Raw genomic sequence first — 16,005 nt, forward strand, 5'->3', positions numbered from 1 at the left:
TGAAATAGCAGAGCATTGTTTGGCACATCCAACTCGTTGCACAGTTGTGAGAACAGTTGACTGTTTAAAGTGCTCACCTTTACAAAATTGACAGAACTTATGACACTTTTCATTGCTTCTTGTAACTCTTGTGGCAGCGTCTTCGTTGCTAATATTTGCCAATGAATCATACAGTGAGTTCCGATGACTTTTGGTGACTCATTCAGTACCAAACGTTGAAATCCAGATCGACATCCTAGCATAGCTGGAGCACCATCTGTGCAAACACCACAAACCTTTTCCCAAGACATCTTATGCTCTTTCAGAAATGAACCAACAGTGTCAAATATATCACATGCAGTAGTTGTCGTTTCAAGAGGTTTGCAAAAAAGAAACTCATCTTTAAAGTCACCATCATTAATATACCTCAAGTAAACCAGTAACTGTGAACATTTTGCAATGTCTGTAGATTCATCAAGCTGGATACTAAATATTGGAAGTGGAGCAGATTTAATTTTCTGGATTACCTGATTAAGAATATCAGCAGACATGTCATCTATAATTTTGCAGATAGTGTCATTAGATAAGGAAATTGTACTCAATTTCATAACAAATTCATCTCCAGTCATATCTTGAACAATGCCTTTGGCCGCTGGCAACAGTAAATCCTCAGCAATGGTGTGAAGTTTCATAGCTCTGGCGATTCTAAGTGCCACCAAATATGAAGCTTCAACGGCTGCTACATTTTGTTTGTGCTACTTGCCACCAGTGGCAAGTCTGGACTGTGGAACTGAAAAGCTGTAACATTGTGATGTCTAACGTGTTTTTCATTCCAGGTCGAGAAGCCCAGCTGATACAACGTGGCTGTAAGGGTGAACACTGATTCCTCAGAGAGGAAGGAGGCTAGGCTTCGAGTCCCAACAAAGCCATGTATGAAACTTATTGATAGTCAGGAGAGCTATGACACCAAGACTAGTCAGAAGTGCAAGATGGTAAGGCCCAAGGCTTATTCAGTTGCAGGTAGCTCCAAGGGTGGAACGGGGGATACTGGGGTATACTGTGTGTATGACATCTGTATGTTTGTTGCAGTTACACCGATGACTACAACACGGTTCATGAATCAGGGGAGGATGTTGGGGATTCCTGCTCCATGTCTGCAGTCATGGGATTGTTGTCTATCACATGACAGCGTTATGTTTTCATTCCACAGTGTGGGAAGTGGCAGAGACAGGACGTTTTGGTATTACTGTATTCTGTGAAGTGGGACTATTGTCCCTTGTTCTTTGTCTTTGCTGTCTGATGAGAAAGAAGAAGGAGCTAAAGCAGAATGCTTCGAGTGTATTATATGTAAATAAATGTAGATTAGCCAAAATGCTGTGCTACTGAGGTCTGTTATGCAAACTGCGAAGACTCTGTGGATCCCTGAGTGTGCTGATGTCTCCAAGGCATCAGTCGCTGTGATGTTCTGGTTGGAGAAAGCTTTTGAAGCTCCCAAACAATCGACCAGGAGGGAGAGAACATGCCAGTCGGGCATGTGTCTCTGCCAGGGTCCTACATGAGAGTAGGATGCTCCTAACATTCATAAGGGATTTTATTTAGTTTAAGCTTGAATTTTGCTATAAGAAGCTGATGATCTGAGCCAGTCAGTTCCAGGTCTTGTTTTTGCTGACTGTATAGAGCTTCTCCGTCTTTTGGCTGCAGAGAATATAATCAATCTGATTTCAATGCTGCCCATCTGGTGATGTCCATGTGTAGAGCTGTCTGTTGTGTTGTTGGAAAAGTGTGTTTGTGATGACCAGCTTGTTCTCGACAGAACTCTATTAGCCTTTGCCCTGCTACGTTTTGAACTGCCAGACCAAACTTGCCAGTTATTCCTTTAATTTCTTGGCCTCCTACTTTCATAGTTAACGTATTTTCCAAGGTTACATTCAGGTGATTACATAGTTATGAACGTTGTGTTTTTATTACACAATCATATAGTATACATTCTCATAGGACTTCAACAATGTTATACCATTGGAGAAGGGAATTATGGTGCCTTTATTTAACGATGTCACTGAAACATCATCTGTAACCACTTTCATTCCATTTATATCAGACTTCTCTAGTGCCACCCCCTTCCCCCTCTCTCTCCCAGGCATTGCAAATGTGTCTGTCTGTGTGTGAGAGAGAAAAGTGGGGTGGAAGAAGGGCCCAAGGCAGCTCGGTTCGGAGACAGCTCATGGGCCTTAGCTTGCCAACCTCTGGATGAATCCATTTTGCATTACTTTCTATGGGAAAGCACACCTTGGTTTTAGAATGCTTTGGTTTTGGAACAGACTTACGGAACAGATAAAATTTGGGATCTAAGGTACTACTCTTCTAACCAATAACAACAACCACCACAACAATAAACAGTTTACATTTTAATTAAAGTAACCATCAACACCATCTAAAAACATTTAACCAACAGAAACCTGACAAAATCAAAACAGAGGAACCAAAATTAGAACTGTGTAAAACATTTCAGCCAGTTGCCCCAATCAAAGAGCTGTTCCAGCAATGTCTCTCTGGCCTCCCAGGAGTCCTTTAATTGTTTGGGGTGAGTGTGGGCTCAGCCCTCAAAGTCAGGTGGAAATTGGTCTTGCAGCAGGAAGCGGTATTCGTTCCAGCCCTCAGGGCAGCAGCAATGTTCTCCCATGTCTAGTTTCATACAAAAGGGGAACAAACCCAGAATAAAACATAAGATTGTTTTTGATATGAATGACAGAAGCACAATAACACTGCTGCAATACAAATTAAAATCTCCGAAAATAAAATTACTACACAGCAATTGCTATTGTTTGTCCCCACTGTGAGTTCTTTGATGGGAAGTGAGAGATGTGTTGTGACGGAAGCTCCTTCCACATTCCAAGCACTGATAGGGTTTTGCCCCTGTATGAATTCTTTGATGGGAAGTGAGAGATGCGTTGTGACTGAAGCTCCTTCCACATTCCAAGCACTGATAGGGTTTCTCTCCTGTATGAATTCTTTGATGGGAAGTGAGACTACTCTTCTGATTGAAGCTCTTTCCACATTCCAAGCACTGATATGGTTTCTCCCCTGTATGAATTCTTTGATGGGATGTGAGAGAGGCACTGTGACTGAAGCTTCTTCCACATTCCAGGCACTGATAGGGTTTCTCCCCTGTATGAAGTCTTTGATGAGAAGTGAGAGATACATTGTGACTGAAGTTCTTTCCACACTCCAAGCACTGATAGGGTTTCTCACCTTTATGAATTCTTTGATGAGAAGTGAGACTGCTCTTCTGATTGAAGGTCTTTCCGCATTCCAAGCAGTGATAGGGTTTCTCCCCTGTATGAATTCGTTGATGGGAAGTGAGATGGCTACTGTGTCTGAAGTTCTTTCCACATTCCAAGCACTGATAGGGTTTCTCCCCTGTATGAATTCTTTGATGGGAAGTGAGATCTGAGCTCTTTCTGAAAGTCTTCCCACACTGCAAGCACTGAAAAGGTTTCTCCCCTGTATGAATTCTTTGATGGGAAGAAAGACTGGCTTTGTGACTGAAGCTCTTTCCACATTCTAAGCACTGATAGGGTTTATTCCCAATTGGATTTCTTTGATGAGGAGTGATCTGGGAGCTCTCACTAAGGTTCTTTTCACACTCCAAGTATTTATATGCCTTCTCTACGGTGTGGATTCCTTCTTGGTCCCCCTTGTTATTAATTTCCAATTCATCACCAACTGCAATAAAAAAAATGAATTAATTTTTAAATCTTAATATTTTATTGAAATGAGTTTTGATTCATAAAGAAATAATACGATAAGAGAAAGGAATAAAAAGAGAAAAGGGTAATACTAATACAATCATACGTCGGGTTAAAGTAGCTTCAGGTTGAGCGTTTTCAGGTTGCATTCCGCGGCAACCCGGAAGTCACGGAACGGGTTACTTCCGGGTTCTGCCACTCGCGCATGCGGAGACGCTCAAAATGAAGTCACGCGCATGCGCATAAGCAGCGAATCGCGACCTGCGCAGACACGGGTTGCGTTCTGTTCAGGATGCGAACGGGGCTCCAGAATGGATCCCGTTCGCATCCAGAGGTACCACTGTATATACGGTATATATAGAGAGAAACTAATTAGAGCCTCAGGAAGAACAACCCTTCACAACTGTTCATTGTTGAACAGTGCTAATGAACGGTTGTGAAAGAGGAAGAACTGAAGGGAATTAGATGGGAGTTCTTACTATGGAGTTAACTGCCTTTGTTGGCTGGTATTAGCTGACATTATTATGAGAACCTGAGATTCAGTTAATTTTGTTTGGTGCAATCATGGAATCTGCTCTGTATCCATTGTCGGTTATCTCTTTAGTCAACCAAAATCAACAGAAGCAAAAACACAAATCTGGCAGAAGCTACTTCAACCTCCCTACCCACTATGACGGATATTCACAGACAACACCGCCAATCGCCCTCCATTCCAAGTGATTTCTGGGGGCGTTGGATTTCCTTTTTTATATATAATTATATTTTATTAATTTTCCATCAAAAAAATACAATCACACCACATTACAACTTCTACAAATTTTCTCATTTTTAGACTGACTTCAGCCTCTCTGCCAATCATCCGAATTAAATTTTTTTTAATTACAAATTCCAATTTTTGCTATTGCCTTTATGCCTACCCCCCGCTTCTATTTTCCTTTTTTGCAATATTTCTTATGTTATTACAGAGCTTCTTTAAATGCCACTAACGTTATTTCATTATCACTTATACATTCCCAATACTCGACTAGCTTTCCCCAGTCCTCGATGAACTTTTGATCTCGTAGATAGGGGGGGCGGGCGTTAGATTTCCAGGTGGTGTAGGTGGCACTATTGAGCTCCAGCCAAACCTTGGAGATTCACTGCAAGGAGAGAAATATGGAATTTCAAAACAGATATGATGATCCTCAGAGAGCCTTACCCAGAGAATCCAGGAGTCCACGATTCTCCTCCATGACCTCCTCATGCAGAGCTCTCTGGTCAGGATCCAGCAACGCCCACTCCTTGCCCGTGAAATGAACAGCGACATCCTCAAAGCACACCAGACCCTTTAAAAAAAAGGGAAATGTCCTTCTCTTAGACATCATAAAAATGATCTACCACACATTGCTCCGTTGTTTTCTACCAGTTAATTGTTGTGTTGTTTTAATGGAATTGTTTTGCTCCACATGGTATGAATGCTTATTTTAACATCTCACTGGAATTACTTTATTATTTTAATGATGAGTTTTTGTGTAAATGGGTGGAACGCCACATTTTGTTCTTCCAAGAATTCTGGCTCCTTCACCCCTCAACCTCTCTCCCTATCTAATATATGAGAAAGTCAAAGTACATAAAGGCTTCCTAGGGCATATAGTCAGAAAGTCTATATCTAAACTATGGGAGAAAGACCTAGAACCGAAAACTCCTTGGTGGGCATCGCCGGCAGAAATTGTCGCAGTGAAAAAATTAAATATGAAAGAAAATTGGGCTACTTATAAAACTGTATTAAAGGAAGAAAATGGAGAATTGGAATTAAAGGATTATACAGAAATTAAAGCTCATATTAGTGATTGGTTCCAATATATTCAAATTAAGTATAGATTAGCAAAAGGCAAGAAGATAGGATTTGAAAAAGAAATCTCAAAATTCGATAAATACTTAATACAAGAAGAAAAAATCTAAATTATATAATCTGATCTTAGAGTGGGAAACAAAGGATGAACTGGTTAAAGCATCCATGATTAAATGAGCACAAGATATTGGGAAAAATATTATGCTCGAACAATGGGGAAAATTGTGGAAAGAAGATATGAAATTTACTATGTGTTATATATTGAAAGAAAATCACCTTAAAATACAACATAGATGGTATTTAACACCTGAAAGAATAGCAAAAATGAATAAAAATTGTAACGATGTCTGCTGGCGATGCAACACTGAAAAAGGTACTATAATGCATATATGGTGGAATTGTTTAAACATCAAACAATTTTGGGAAACAATATACAATGAAATGAAAAAAAATGTTCAGATATTCATTTAGGAAAACATCAGAAGGTTTTCTATTTGGAATAGTACCAGGAAGTCTAAAGGAAAAAGACAAGACATTATATTTATATGCAACAGTAGCCGCAAGGCTATTGATTGCGAAAAATTTGAAAAGTGGTATTATACCGACAGAGTGGCTTGCCAAATTATTGGAGTATAACAATATATCCAAAACAATGGGAGAAATTGGAAGGATCTCAAAAGAGAAGATAGACAAGGACTGGAAAGTGTTTAAAGGATACTTGCAAAACTATATTGAAAAATCAGAACTATTAGAATAAACAAGTTCCGTTATAAATACTGAAATAGTTAGATGGATAACAAGGTGTAACAGAAAAAGAAGCAGAAAATTGGTTTAAAAGTGTGTGAAAGAAGGTAATAGAAGTGGAAAGAAATTGCAGTTGCGTGGCGAAGGGGCTTGAAGAACTCAGAGAAGCTATGAACTATGCCGAGCAGGGCACCCAAGATGAACAGGTCATAGTGGAGAGTTTTGACCAAACATGATCCACCTGGAGCAGGAATCGGCAAGCCACTCCAGTATCCCTGCCAAGAAAACTCCATGGACAAAGACAACAGTCATATAAAAGTTATGACGCTGGAAGATGAGCCCCTCAGGTCGGAAGGCCTCCAACATGCTACTGGGGAAGAGCGGAGGACAAGTACAAGTAGATCCAGAGCTGATGAAGCGGCTGGGCCAAAGCCGAAAGGATGCTCAGTTGCGGATATGCATGGAAGCGAAAGGAAAGTCCAATGCTGTAAAGAAAAATATTGCATAGGAACCTGGAATGTAAGAACCATGAACCTGGGTAAGTTGGATGTGGTCAAAAATGAGATGGCAAGAATAAACATTGACATCCTGGGCATCAGTGAACTAAAATGGACGGGAATGGGCGAATTCAGTTCGGATGACCATCATATCTACTACTGTGGGCAAGAAACCCGCAAAAGAAATGGAGTGGCCCTCATAGTCAACAAAAGAGTGGCGAAAGCTGTACTGGGATGCAATCTCAAAAATGATAGAATGATCTCGATACGAATCCAAGGCAGACCTTTTAACATAACAATAATCCAAGTTTATGCACCAACTACTGGTGCTGAAGAAACTGAAATTGACCAATTCTATGAAGACTTACAACACCTTATAGAAGTGACACCAAAGAAGGATGTTCTTCTCATTATAGGGGATTGGAATGCTAAAGTAGGGAATCAAGAGATAAAAGGAACAACTGGCAAGTTTGGCCTTGGAGTTCAAAACGAAGCAGGGCAAAGGCTAATAGAGTTCTGCCAAGAGAACAAGCTGGTCATCACAAACACTCTTTTCCAACAACACAAGAGACGACTCTACACATGGACATCACCAGATGGGCAGCATCGAAATCAGATTGATTATATTCTCTGCAGCCAAAGATGGAGAAGCTCTCTACAGTCAGCAAAAACAAGACCTGGAGCTGACTGTGGCTCAGATCATCAGCTTCTTATAGCAAAATTCAAGCTTAAACTGAAGAAAGTAGGAAAAACCACTGGGCCGGTAAGATACAATCTAAACCAAATCCCTTATGAATACACAGTGGAAGTGAGGAACAGGTTTAAGGATTTAGAATTGCTGGACAGAGTGCCTGAAGAACTATGGATGGAGGCTCGAAACATTATACAGGAGGCAGCAACGAAAACCATCCCAATGAAAAGGAAATGCAAGAAAGCAAAGTGGCTGTCCAATGAGGCCTTACAAATAGCGGGGGAGAGAAGGCAAGCAAAATGTGAGGGAGATAGAGAAAGATACAGGAAATTGAATGCAGAATTCCAAAAAATAGCAAGGAGAGACAAGAAGGCCTTCTTAAATGAGCAATGCAAAGAAATAGAGGAAAACAACAGAATGGGAAGAACCAGAGATCTGTTCAAGAAAATTGGAGATATGAAAGGAACATTTCGTTCAAAGATTACCATAATAAAGGACAAAAGTGGTAAGGACCTAACAGAAGCAGAAGACATCAAGAAGAGGTGGCAAGAATACACAGAGGAATTATACCAGAAAGATATGGATGTCTCTTACACCCCAGGTAGTGTGGTTGCTGACCTTGAGCCAGACATCCTGGAGAGTGAAGTCAAATGGGCCTTAGAAAGCATTGCAAATAACAAGGCCAGTGGAAGTGATGGTATTCCAGCTGAACTATTTAAAATTTTAAAAGATGATGCTGTTAAGGTGCTACACTCAATATGCCAGCAAGTTTGGAAAACTCAGCAGTGGCCAGAAGATTGGAGAAGGTCAGTCTACATCCCAATCCCAAAGAAGGGCAGTGCTAAAGAATGCTCCAACTACCACACAATTGCACTCATTTCACACGCTAGCAAGGTTATGCTTCAAATTCTTCAAGGAAGGCTCAAGCAGTGTGTGGACCGAGAACTCCCAGAAGTGCAAGCTGGATTTAGAAGAGGCAGGGGAACCAGAGACCAAATTGCAAACATGCGCTGGATTATGGAGAAAGCTAGAGAGTTCCAGAAAGACATCTACTTCTGCTTCATTGACTATGCAAAAGCCTTTGACTGTGTCGATCACAGCAAACTATGGCAAGTTCTCAAAGAAATGGGAGTGCCTGATCACCTCATCTGTCTCCTGAGAAATCTCTATGTGGGACAAGAAGCTACAGTTAGAACTGGATATGGAACAACTGATTGGTTCAAAATTGGGAAAGGAGTACGACAAGGCTGTATTTTGTCTCCCTGCTTATTTAACTTATATGCAGAATTCATCATGCGAAAGGCTGGGCTGGATGAATCCCAAGCCGGAATTAAGATTGCTGGAAGAAATATCAACAACCTCAGATATGCAGATGACACAACCTTGATGGCAGAAAGTGAGGAGGAATTAAAAAACCTTTTATTGAGGGTGAAAGAGGAGACCGCACAACATCAAAAAAACGAAGATCATGGCCACTGGGCCCATCACCTCCTGGCAAATAGAAGGGGAGGAAATGGAGGCAGTGAGAGATTTTACTTTCTTGGGCTCCATGATCACTGCAGATGCTGACAGCAGCCACGAAATTAAGAGATGCCTGCTTCTTGGGAGGAAAGCAATGACAAACCTAGACAGCATTTAAAAAAGTAGAGACATCAGCTTGCCAACAAAGGTCCGTATAGTAAAAGCTATGGTTTTCCCAGTAGTGATGTATGGAAGTGAGAGCTGGACCATCAAGAAGGCTGATCGCCGAAGAATTGACGCTTTTGAATTATGGTGCTGGAGGAGACTCTTGAGAGTCCCATGGACTGCAAGAAGATCAAACGCATCCATTCTGAAGGAAATCAGCCCTGAGTGCTCACTGGAAGGACAGATCGTGAAGCTGAGGCTCCAATACTTTGGCCACCTCATGAGAAGAGAAGAGTCACTGGAAAAGACCCTGATGTTGGGAAAGATGGAGGGCACCAGGAGAAAGGGACGACAGAGGATGAGATGGTTAGACAGTGTTCTCGAAGCTACAAACATGAATCTGGCCAAACTGCGGGTGGCAGTGGAAGACAGAAGTGCCTGGCGTGCTCTGGTCCATGGGGTCACGAAGAGTCGGACACGACTGAACGACTAAACAACAACAGATTGGAAGGCTTACACAAGAGTGAGGTGAGGCGTAAGGGATGGTGGTGGGAAAAAGAAGTATCTGTGGGATTGAGGGTGGGTATGTATGAATATTTTTAAGGACTGTATGAATATTTTTAAGGCTTATATGAAATGTATGTTTGTATATTCATAACATGTGTGTATTAATGCTGAATTATTTTAACAATAAAAAATTATTTATTTATTTTAAAAACCTCTCTCCCTACAAGTTTCCTGCCCCCTACCTGATCTGCTTCCATAGCCGCTGCTTCCGCTTCGCTACCATGAAAAGTTGGATGAGGAGGTCTTGCTGGCATCATCCTGTGACCTGCCAGAGACAAAGGGAAGTGAGAAGCCATGAATGCCTGCTTTTCTCCGACGTTCAGGACTGCATCTCTAACTACAGGTGGACCTGTGAAGAAGTCTACCCTACTGAGTGCCTTTTGACATTCATACACCTTTCATCTGTTAGTTGCGTAAAAATACATCTCTCCTCTGGACTCTTGGCTCCAACAGCCTCCCCACAAAAGAGGAAAAGAACCCAAGATTAATTTCCGAATCTGCAGGATGTGACCAAGGAGAGAAATAACTCCCTCCTTACCTAGTGGTCTCTCCCTGGTGTCCATCGGAGTCCTCTCTGCCTCAGAGGAATCAGGACCCATTTCTGTCAACAGATCCTGAACCTGAAAGAGCAACAAAGATTCAAACCAAAATGGGAAGGGGGATTAGAAAACAATGGCAGAGGCAAACACTTTAGGGCAGGTATAGGCAAACTCCGGCCCTCCAGATGTTTGGGACTACAATTCCCATCATCCCTAGCTAACAGGACCAATGGTCAGGGATGATGGGAATTGTAGTCCCAAACATCTGGAGGGCCGGAGTTTGCCTATGCCTGGTTAAACCACAGAGCCTAGGACTTGCCGATCAGAAGGTCGGCGGTTCGAATCCCCGCGATGGGGTGAGCTCCCATTGCTCGGTCCCTGCTCCTGCCAACCTAGCAGTTCGAAAGCACTGCGAAAGTAGATAAATAGGTAGAGCCTCTGGCGGGAAGGTAAACGGCGTTTCCATGCGCTGCTCTGGTTCGCCAGAAGCGGCTTAGTCATGCTGGCCACATGACCCGGAAGCCGTACGCCGGCTCCCTCGGCCAATAAAGTGAGATGAGCGCCGCAACCCCAGAGTCGGCCACAACTGGACCTAATGGTCAGGGGTCCCTTTACCTTTACTTATCCTATCCATAAAGCAGTGGGACATTAGTACTGCATTTTGAGATACTCTATCTCTTGTTCAGAGCCCTTGGGAGTTTCCAGAGGAAGGTCACACTCACCTGCTGTTCTGCCTGCTTTCTCTCCTCTGCCTGACTCAGGAGGAAACCTTCAGCAAGAGCCACTGCCTGGGAACTGGTCTCCGCTCCACATTCCCTCACCCAGCTCTCCATCTCCGGGGGAAGGACAGCCAGGAACTGCTCCAAGATCACCAGGTCCAGCATCTTCGCTTTTGTGTTCTTTTCTGGCTTCAGCCACTGACAGGCAAGGTGGTAGAACCGGCTGCAAACCTCTCGGGGTCCTTCAGCCTCCTGGTAGCAGAACTGCCTGAGCTGCTGGCTCTGCACATCTGAGTGGAGGGTGTCCTCCTCACCCAGGATCTTCCCCACAGAGTTTTCCCAGAATCCCCTACTGCTCCCATCTTCAGTGGCATGGCCTCTTCTTGCTTTAGGTCCAGCCAAGTCTTGCTCCTCCATCTTTCCTCTCAGGAAGCTCCCAAGAGATTAGAAGGAGTCCCTTTTTTCTTCTGCAAAGTTCTGCTTGTCCAAATTAGAGGGGCTGGCAAACCCTACAAAGCAAATGCATTGTTCTGTTATAAAATTGGCACTCTGTCAGGATCAGAAAAAATGTCCTTTCAGTAAATGTGGGTGAGTTTTGCTAGGAATCAAGGCTGGATTCCACTAAAGCTGAGTCTGAACTTATAAATGTGGTTGTAATGATGTCATAGGTATAAGAGGAATAATAATAACAACAACAACAATCAGACCAGCTACAAAATCAAGCCTCAAGCGTGCAGAAAGATAAAACCTTGAGGTACACACAGAGCCTTCAGAAAGGGGGTGGAGGAATTTAAAGTCTCTCCACCCCCCCCCCCCGACAGCTTGAGATTTTGGTATAACTGAGCACACACACATTGCAGCATCATAAATAAAAAATAAAGACTGCAGAAAACACACACACCATCAGCATTGTTCTCGAAGCTACTAACATGAGTTTGACCAAACTGCGGGAGGCAGTGGAAGATAGGAGTGCCTGGCGTGCTCTGGTCCAGCGGGTCACAAAGAGGCGGACACGACTAAACAACAACAATTATTCTTACTACTATTACTACTATGCTGCCCATCTGACTGGGTTGCCCCAGCTACTCTGAGCAGCTTCCAACAAAATGAACATCAAAGACAGTAAGGCATCAAACATTAAAATTGTTTCTTCATCAACAGAGCAATTATACTCCTAGCTTTGAATCTCATCCCCCAAGTTCATCAACAGACCAACACGATATCTTGTTTCATTTACTTGAAAGAGAAGTTGTTGAATTACAACTTATTACTAAACTTAAAACTATGGAGAGACCTGGTCTGAATAGAGACACTGGATTCTTATCCCATTACACATGCTAAGCTATTTTTGGACATCTCACCCCTTGCTTTTTCCTGTAAGACCAATTGCAGTCCTTAACAGTCGTCAACAGGTTTACCACACCTATCAGCCAATCACCCATTCCCACCACCCATCTGAGAAATACCCCTCCCCACCCTCTCACTACCGGTATATATAAGTATCTGGCAACTTCTGTTTCAGTCTATCTGAAGAAGTGTGCATGAACACAAAAACTCATACCAATAACAAACTTAGTTGGTCTGTAAGGTGCTACTGGAAGGAATTTTTTAACATTTTGTCTTGAATATGGCACACCAACACGGCTTCCTACCTGTTGCTTCATTGGTAGCAGAAGAGGAAAAATCTAAGCACAACCACAAGAGTTCCTGATTAGGCGTTTGACTATGGGATGTGGACTACTAATCTATTAATTCCTCTCTATCCCATTTCCCCTTTTTCTGTTTAAGCCAATTCATGAACAAACTGAGGCCCGGGGGTCGGATCAGACCCAATCGCCTTCTATATCCAGCCTGTGGTCAGTCCAGGAACCAGCATATTTTTTCATGAGTAGAATGTGTCCTTTTATTTAAACTGTATCTCTGAGTTATTTGTGGGGCATAGGAATTCGTTCATTTTCCCCCTCCAAAATATAGTCTGGCCCCCCTCAGAACATCTGAGGGACAGTGGACCGACCCCCTGCTGAAAAGGTTTGCTGACCCCTGCTCCAAAGAATCATAGGAATCAGTTTGTTGAGTGCAGGGAAAGCTTCCTGATTTGGGGTTTTATGCCCCCCTCATGCACCTTCATCCTACAGCCCTGGGACCCCCCTTCTCTCCAAGGCACCTCAAGAGGGGAGAGGAGACTGCAGATCCCAGAAGGGGCACATAGGCAGCTATGGGCAAAGGAGGCAAAGGAAGAACAGAGAGGAAGGGGGAGGTGGCTCCCTGCCTTGGGGGTCTCCCCCTCCTTGGGCATCCTCCCCCTGCAGCCTTGCGACCCCCCCCTTCTCCCCCAGGCGCCCCAAGGGGGAAGAGAGAGGAGACTCACTGGATCCCAGGAGGGGCCACCGAGGCAGCCTTGGCAGAGGACGAAGGAGGAGGGGCTTCCGCTCTGGAGGACCTGGGACCCCCCAGACCCCACTTCCTGGCCTCTCTAGGATTTCAGCTCGGCTCCAGTTAACCCTTGGCGAGCCGAGGGCACAGAGGAGCTGCGCATGCTCCATGAGGGGGATCCATGGCCTTCCCTCGCGGACTCCTCAGAGAATGAAGCGGGGCGAGGGGGAGGCGGAGGGAGGGCGGGGCAAGGACCCGTGACGAAACAGCCCTGGCCCCGCCCCTCCGCCGGGAAGGCGGTGCCTGCTCTGGGGAAAACGGCTTTTCCCGCCTTTTCGCAACTTCCCGCCTTTTGAAACCTGACCTTCCCCTCAGTTTTAGGCGCCAAGGAGGCCCATTCCTGGCAGACCAGGCGGCAGTTTCCCTGGGCTCCCTCGTTTATCGGGGGTTTTATTTTCATTCTGCGTAATCTCTGTTCATATCTCTTGCATTTGGAGCTTCTATCTGCTTCTTCAGAAAGGCATTTTGCTTTATTAAAAAGAGCCTTTCATCACTGCTTTGCCTGCATGCCATCCAGTATTTAAATCCATTTATTCAAATAGATTCCGAAATAGTCCTTTATAGTGCCATCCCTTTCCCCAACTCCTACGCTGCTACTGAGGAGAAATGAAGAGGCTCATCTGCCTCAGGCGTTGGACTTGTGTCTGTGTGTGTGAGAGAGAAACCGGGTGGAAGCCTTAGAAGGGCCCAAGGATCCTGTAGTGGCCCCAGCAGAAGCCATCCACCATGGACCTGAAGCCCTGCAGGTAGTCCTTGTCCCACTTTTGGATGTGGGGCTCCTCCTCTGCGAACATGGCCACAATCTTCCCTCAGTCATCAGCGAAATAGAAGAACTCCTGCCAGTCAAAGAAGTACCTGTACAGGTAGTGAACCCATTGGGAGAAGTGGCAATCCTACTTCATCTGGTACAGGACGTGTTATGCGAGGGGCAAGGGGCCATCAAGGAAGGTCAGGTGGGGGAAGGGAACTCCGGGGGGGCAGGCAGACCCCCCCTACTCCTTCATGCCAAAGGAGACCCCCCACTATTGTGGCAGGACCCCATCTGCCCCCCACCCCAGCTAAGCATCAACAGTCACATCATGCAGGGTTGCCACCTGCCCTGTTTAATATGCTGGATTAGATTCATTTATTCACAGAAACAACACTATGTGAAGTTTCCAGAAGATGGGTTATTTACAACAGATGCAAGGTCACTCCGAAGAATGTTTTACACATGCGTTGCTTCTGGGCTGACCAGAGAGATGTTTAGTCTAACCTCTACTTTTGTAGCATTAAGATGTAAAGAGAGGGTCTGGCAGCTTTTAGGTGAGAATTATGTGCTCATATTATGTGCTAGGTTCAGCATTATGTGAATATTTGGAAAGAAATTTTAAAAGATTTAGAAATATTGAAAAGAATGAAACTATTATTGATGGGGAGAATCTTGGCGATAAAAATGAATATAATGATAATAAATAATAATTTTTTAATTTATATCCCTCGCATCTAGCTGGGTTTCCACAGCCACTCTCTTTGGCTTAAAACACAGCACAACAACAAACATTTAAAATATAAAAACACAGCACAACAACAATATAAAAACAATATAAAAATATAAAAACACAGCACAACAACAAACATTTTTAAAAAATACTATACAAGCAACAAACTAACTGATAAATCAAGGGAAAACAGTAACAACAACAGCCAGTTTACATTTATACCCTAATTAAAGTAACCATCAACCCCAAATAAAAACATTTATCCAACACCAACCCGACAAAATCAAAACAGGGGAACCAAAATTAGAACCATTTAAAACATTTTAGCAAGTTGCCTCAATCAAAGAGCTGTTCCGGCAATGTCCCCTTGGCCTCCCAGGAGCCTTTTAGGCCACGTGGAAATGGGCCTTACAGCAGGGAGCAGTCTTCCTTCCAGCACTCAGGGCAGCAGCAATGCCCCTCCGGCCTCCCAGGAGCCTTTTAGTTGTTCAGGGTGAGTGTGAGCTCCACAGTTCCAGATTTAGAATCGTCTTCTAAAGGCTAGATACTGCTGGAAAACACATAGTTGTTAAGAGCTAGAGGCACATGGTTGGCACTCATGTATCTGGTATGGTAAAGCTGGAATACATAAAGGCTTCTCTAATCAGCCCTGAGTGCTCACTGGAAGGACAGATCCTGAAGCTAAGGCTCCAATACTTTGGCCACCTCATGAGAAGAGAAGACTCCCTGGAAAAGATCCTGATGCTGGGAAGATGGAGGGCACAAGGAGAAGGGGACGACAGAGATGGTTGGATAGTGTTCTTGAAGCTACCAGCATGAGTTTGACCAAACTGCGGGAGGCAGCGGAAGACAGAAGTGCCTGGCGTGCTCTGGTCCATGGGGTCACGAAGAGTCAGACATGACTAAATGACTAAACAACAAAATCATGTTACCAGGACAAAATAATTAGAGTTTGGGGAAAACATAGAAACTTACTGGAAAACAAAACACCAAGGTGGATATCCTCAATAGAAGCAAAGACAAGGAAAAAATCAATATGGGTTACAAATGGGGTAGCTACATTTGTTAGACTTGAGGGAGAAACAAAAATGAAATTAGGAAAAAAATGTGTCGGACTGGCTAAGCTATAATCAAATTAACTCAAGATTTAAG

The 16,005-nt window shown here is 43.7% G+C and overlaps 1 protein-coding gene across 1 annotated transcript; it reads right to left on the reverse strand.

Annotated features, from left to right (window-relative positions):
- Nucleotides 1–2,364: 2,364 nt before the first annotated feature.
- LOC310670467 (uncharacterized protein) lies at nt 2,365–13,531 on the reverse strand. Its single transcript, XM_083425871.1, has 6 exons — nt 13,308–13,531; nt 10,943–11,448; nt 10,220–10,301; nt 9,864–9,946; nt 4,924–5,050; nt 2,365–3,702 (listed from the first exon to the last, which is right to left on the reverse strand). Exons 2-6 carry the CDS (start codon nt 11,354–11,356, stop codon nt 2,795–2,797), a joined length of 1,614 nt encoding a protein of 537 aa, XP_083281997.1. The 5' UTR covers nt 11,357–11,448; nt 13,308–13,531; the 3' UTR covers nt 2,365–2,794.
- Nucleotides 13,532–16,005: the final 2,474 nt, after the last annotated feature.

Source organism: Podarcis tiliguerta, assembly GCF_965153285.1.
Source record: "Podarcis tiliguerta genome assembly, chromosome: 2".
Taxonomy (NCBI): domain Eukaryota; kingdom Metazoa; phylum Chordata; class Lepidosauria; order Squamata; family Lacertidae; genus Podarcis; species Podarcis tiliguerta.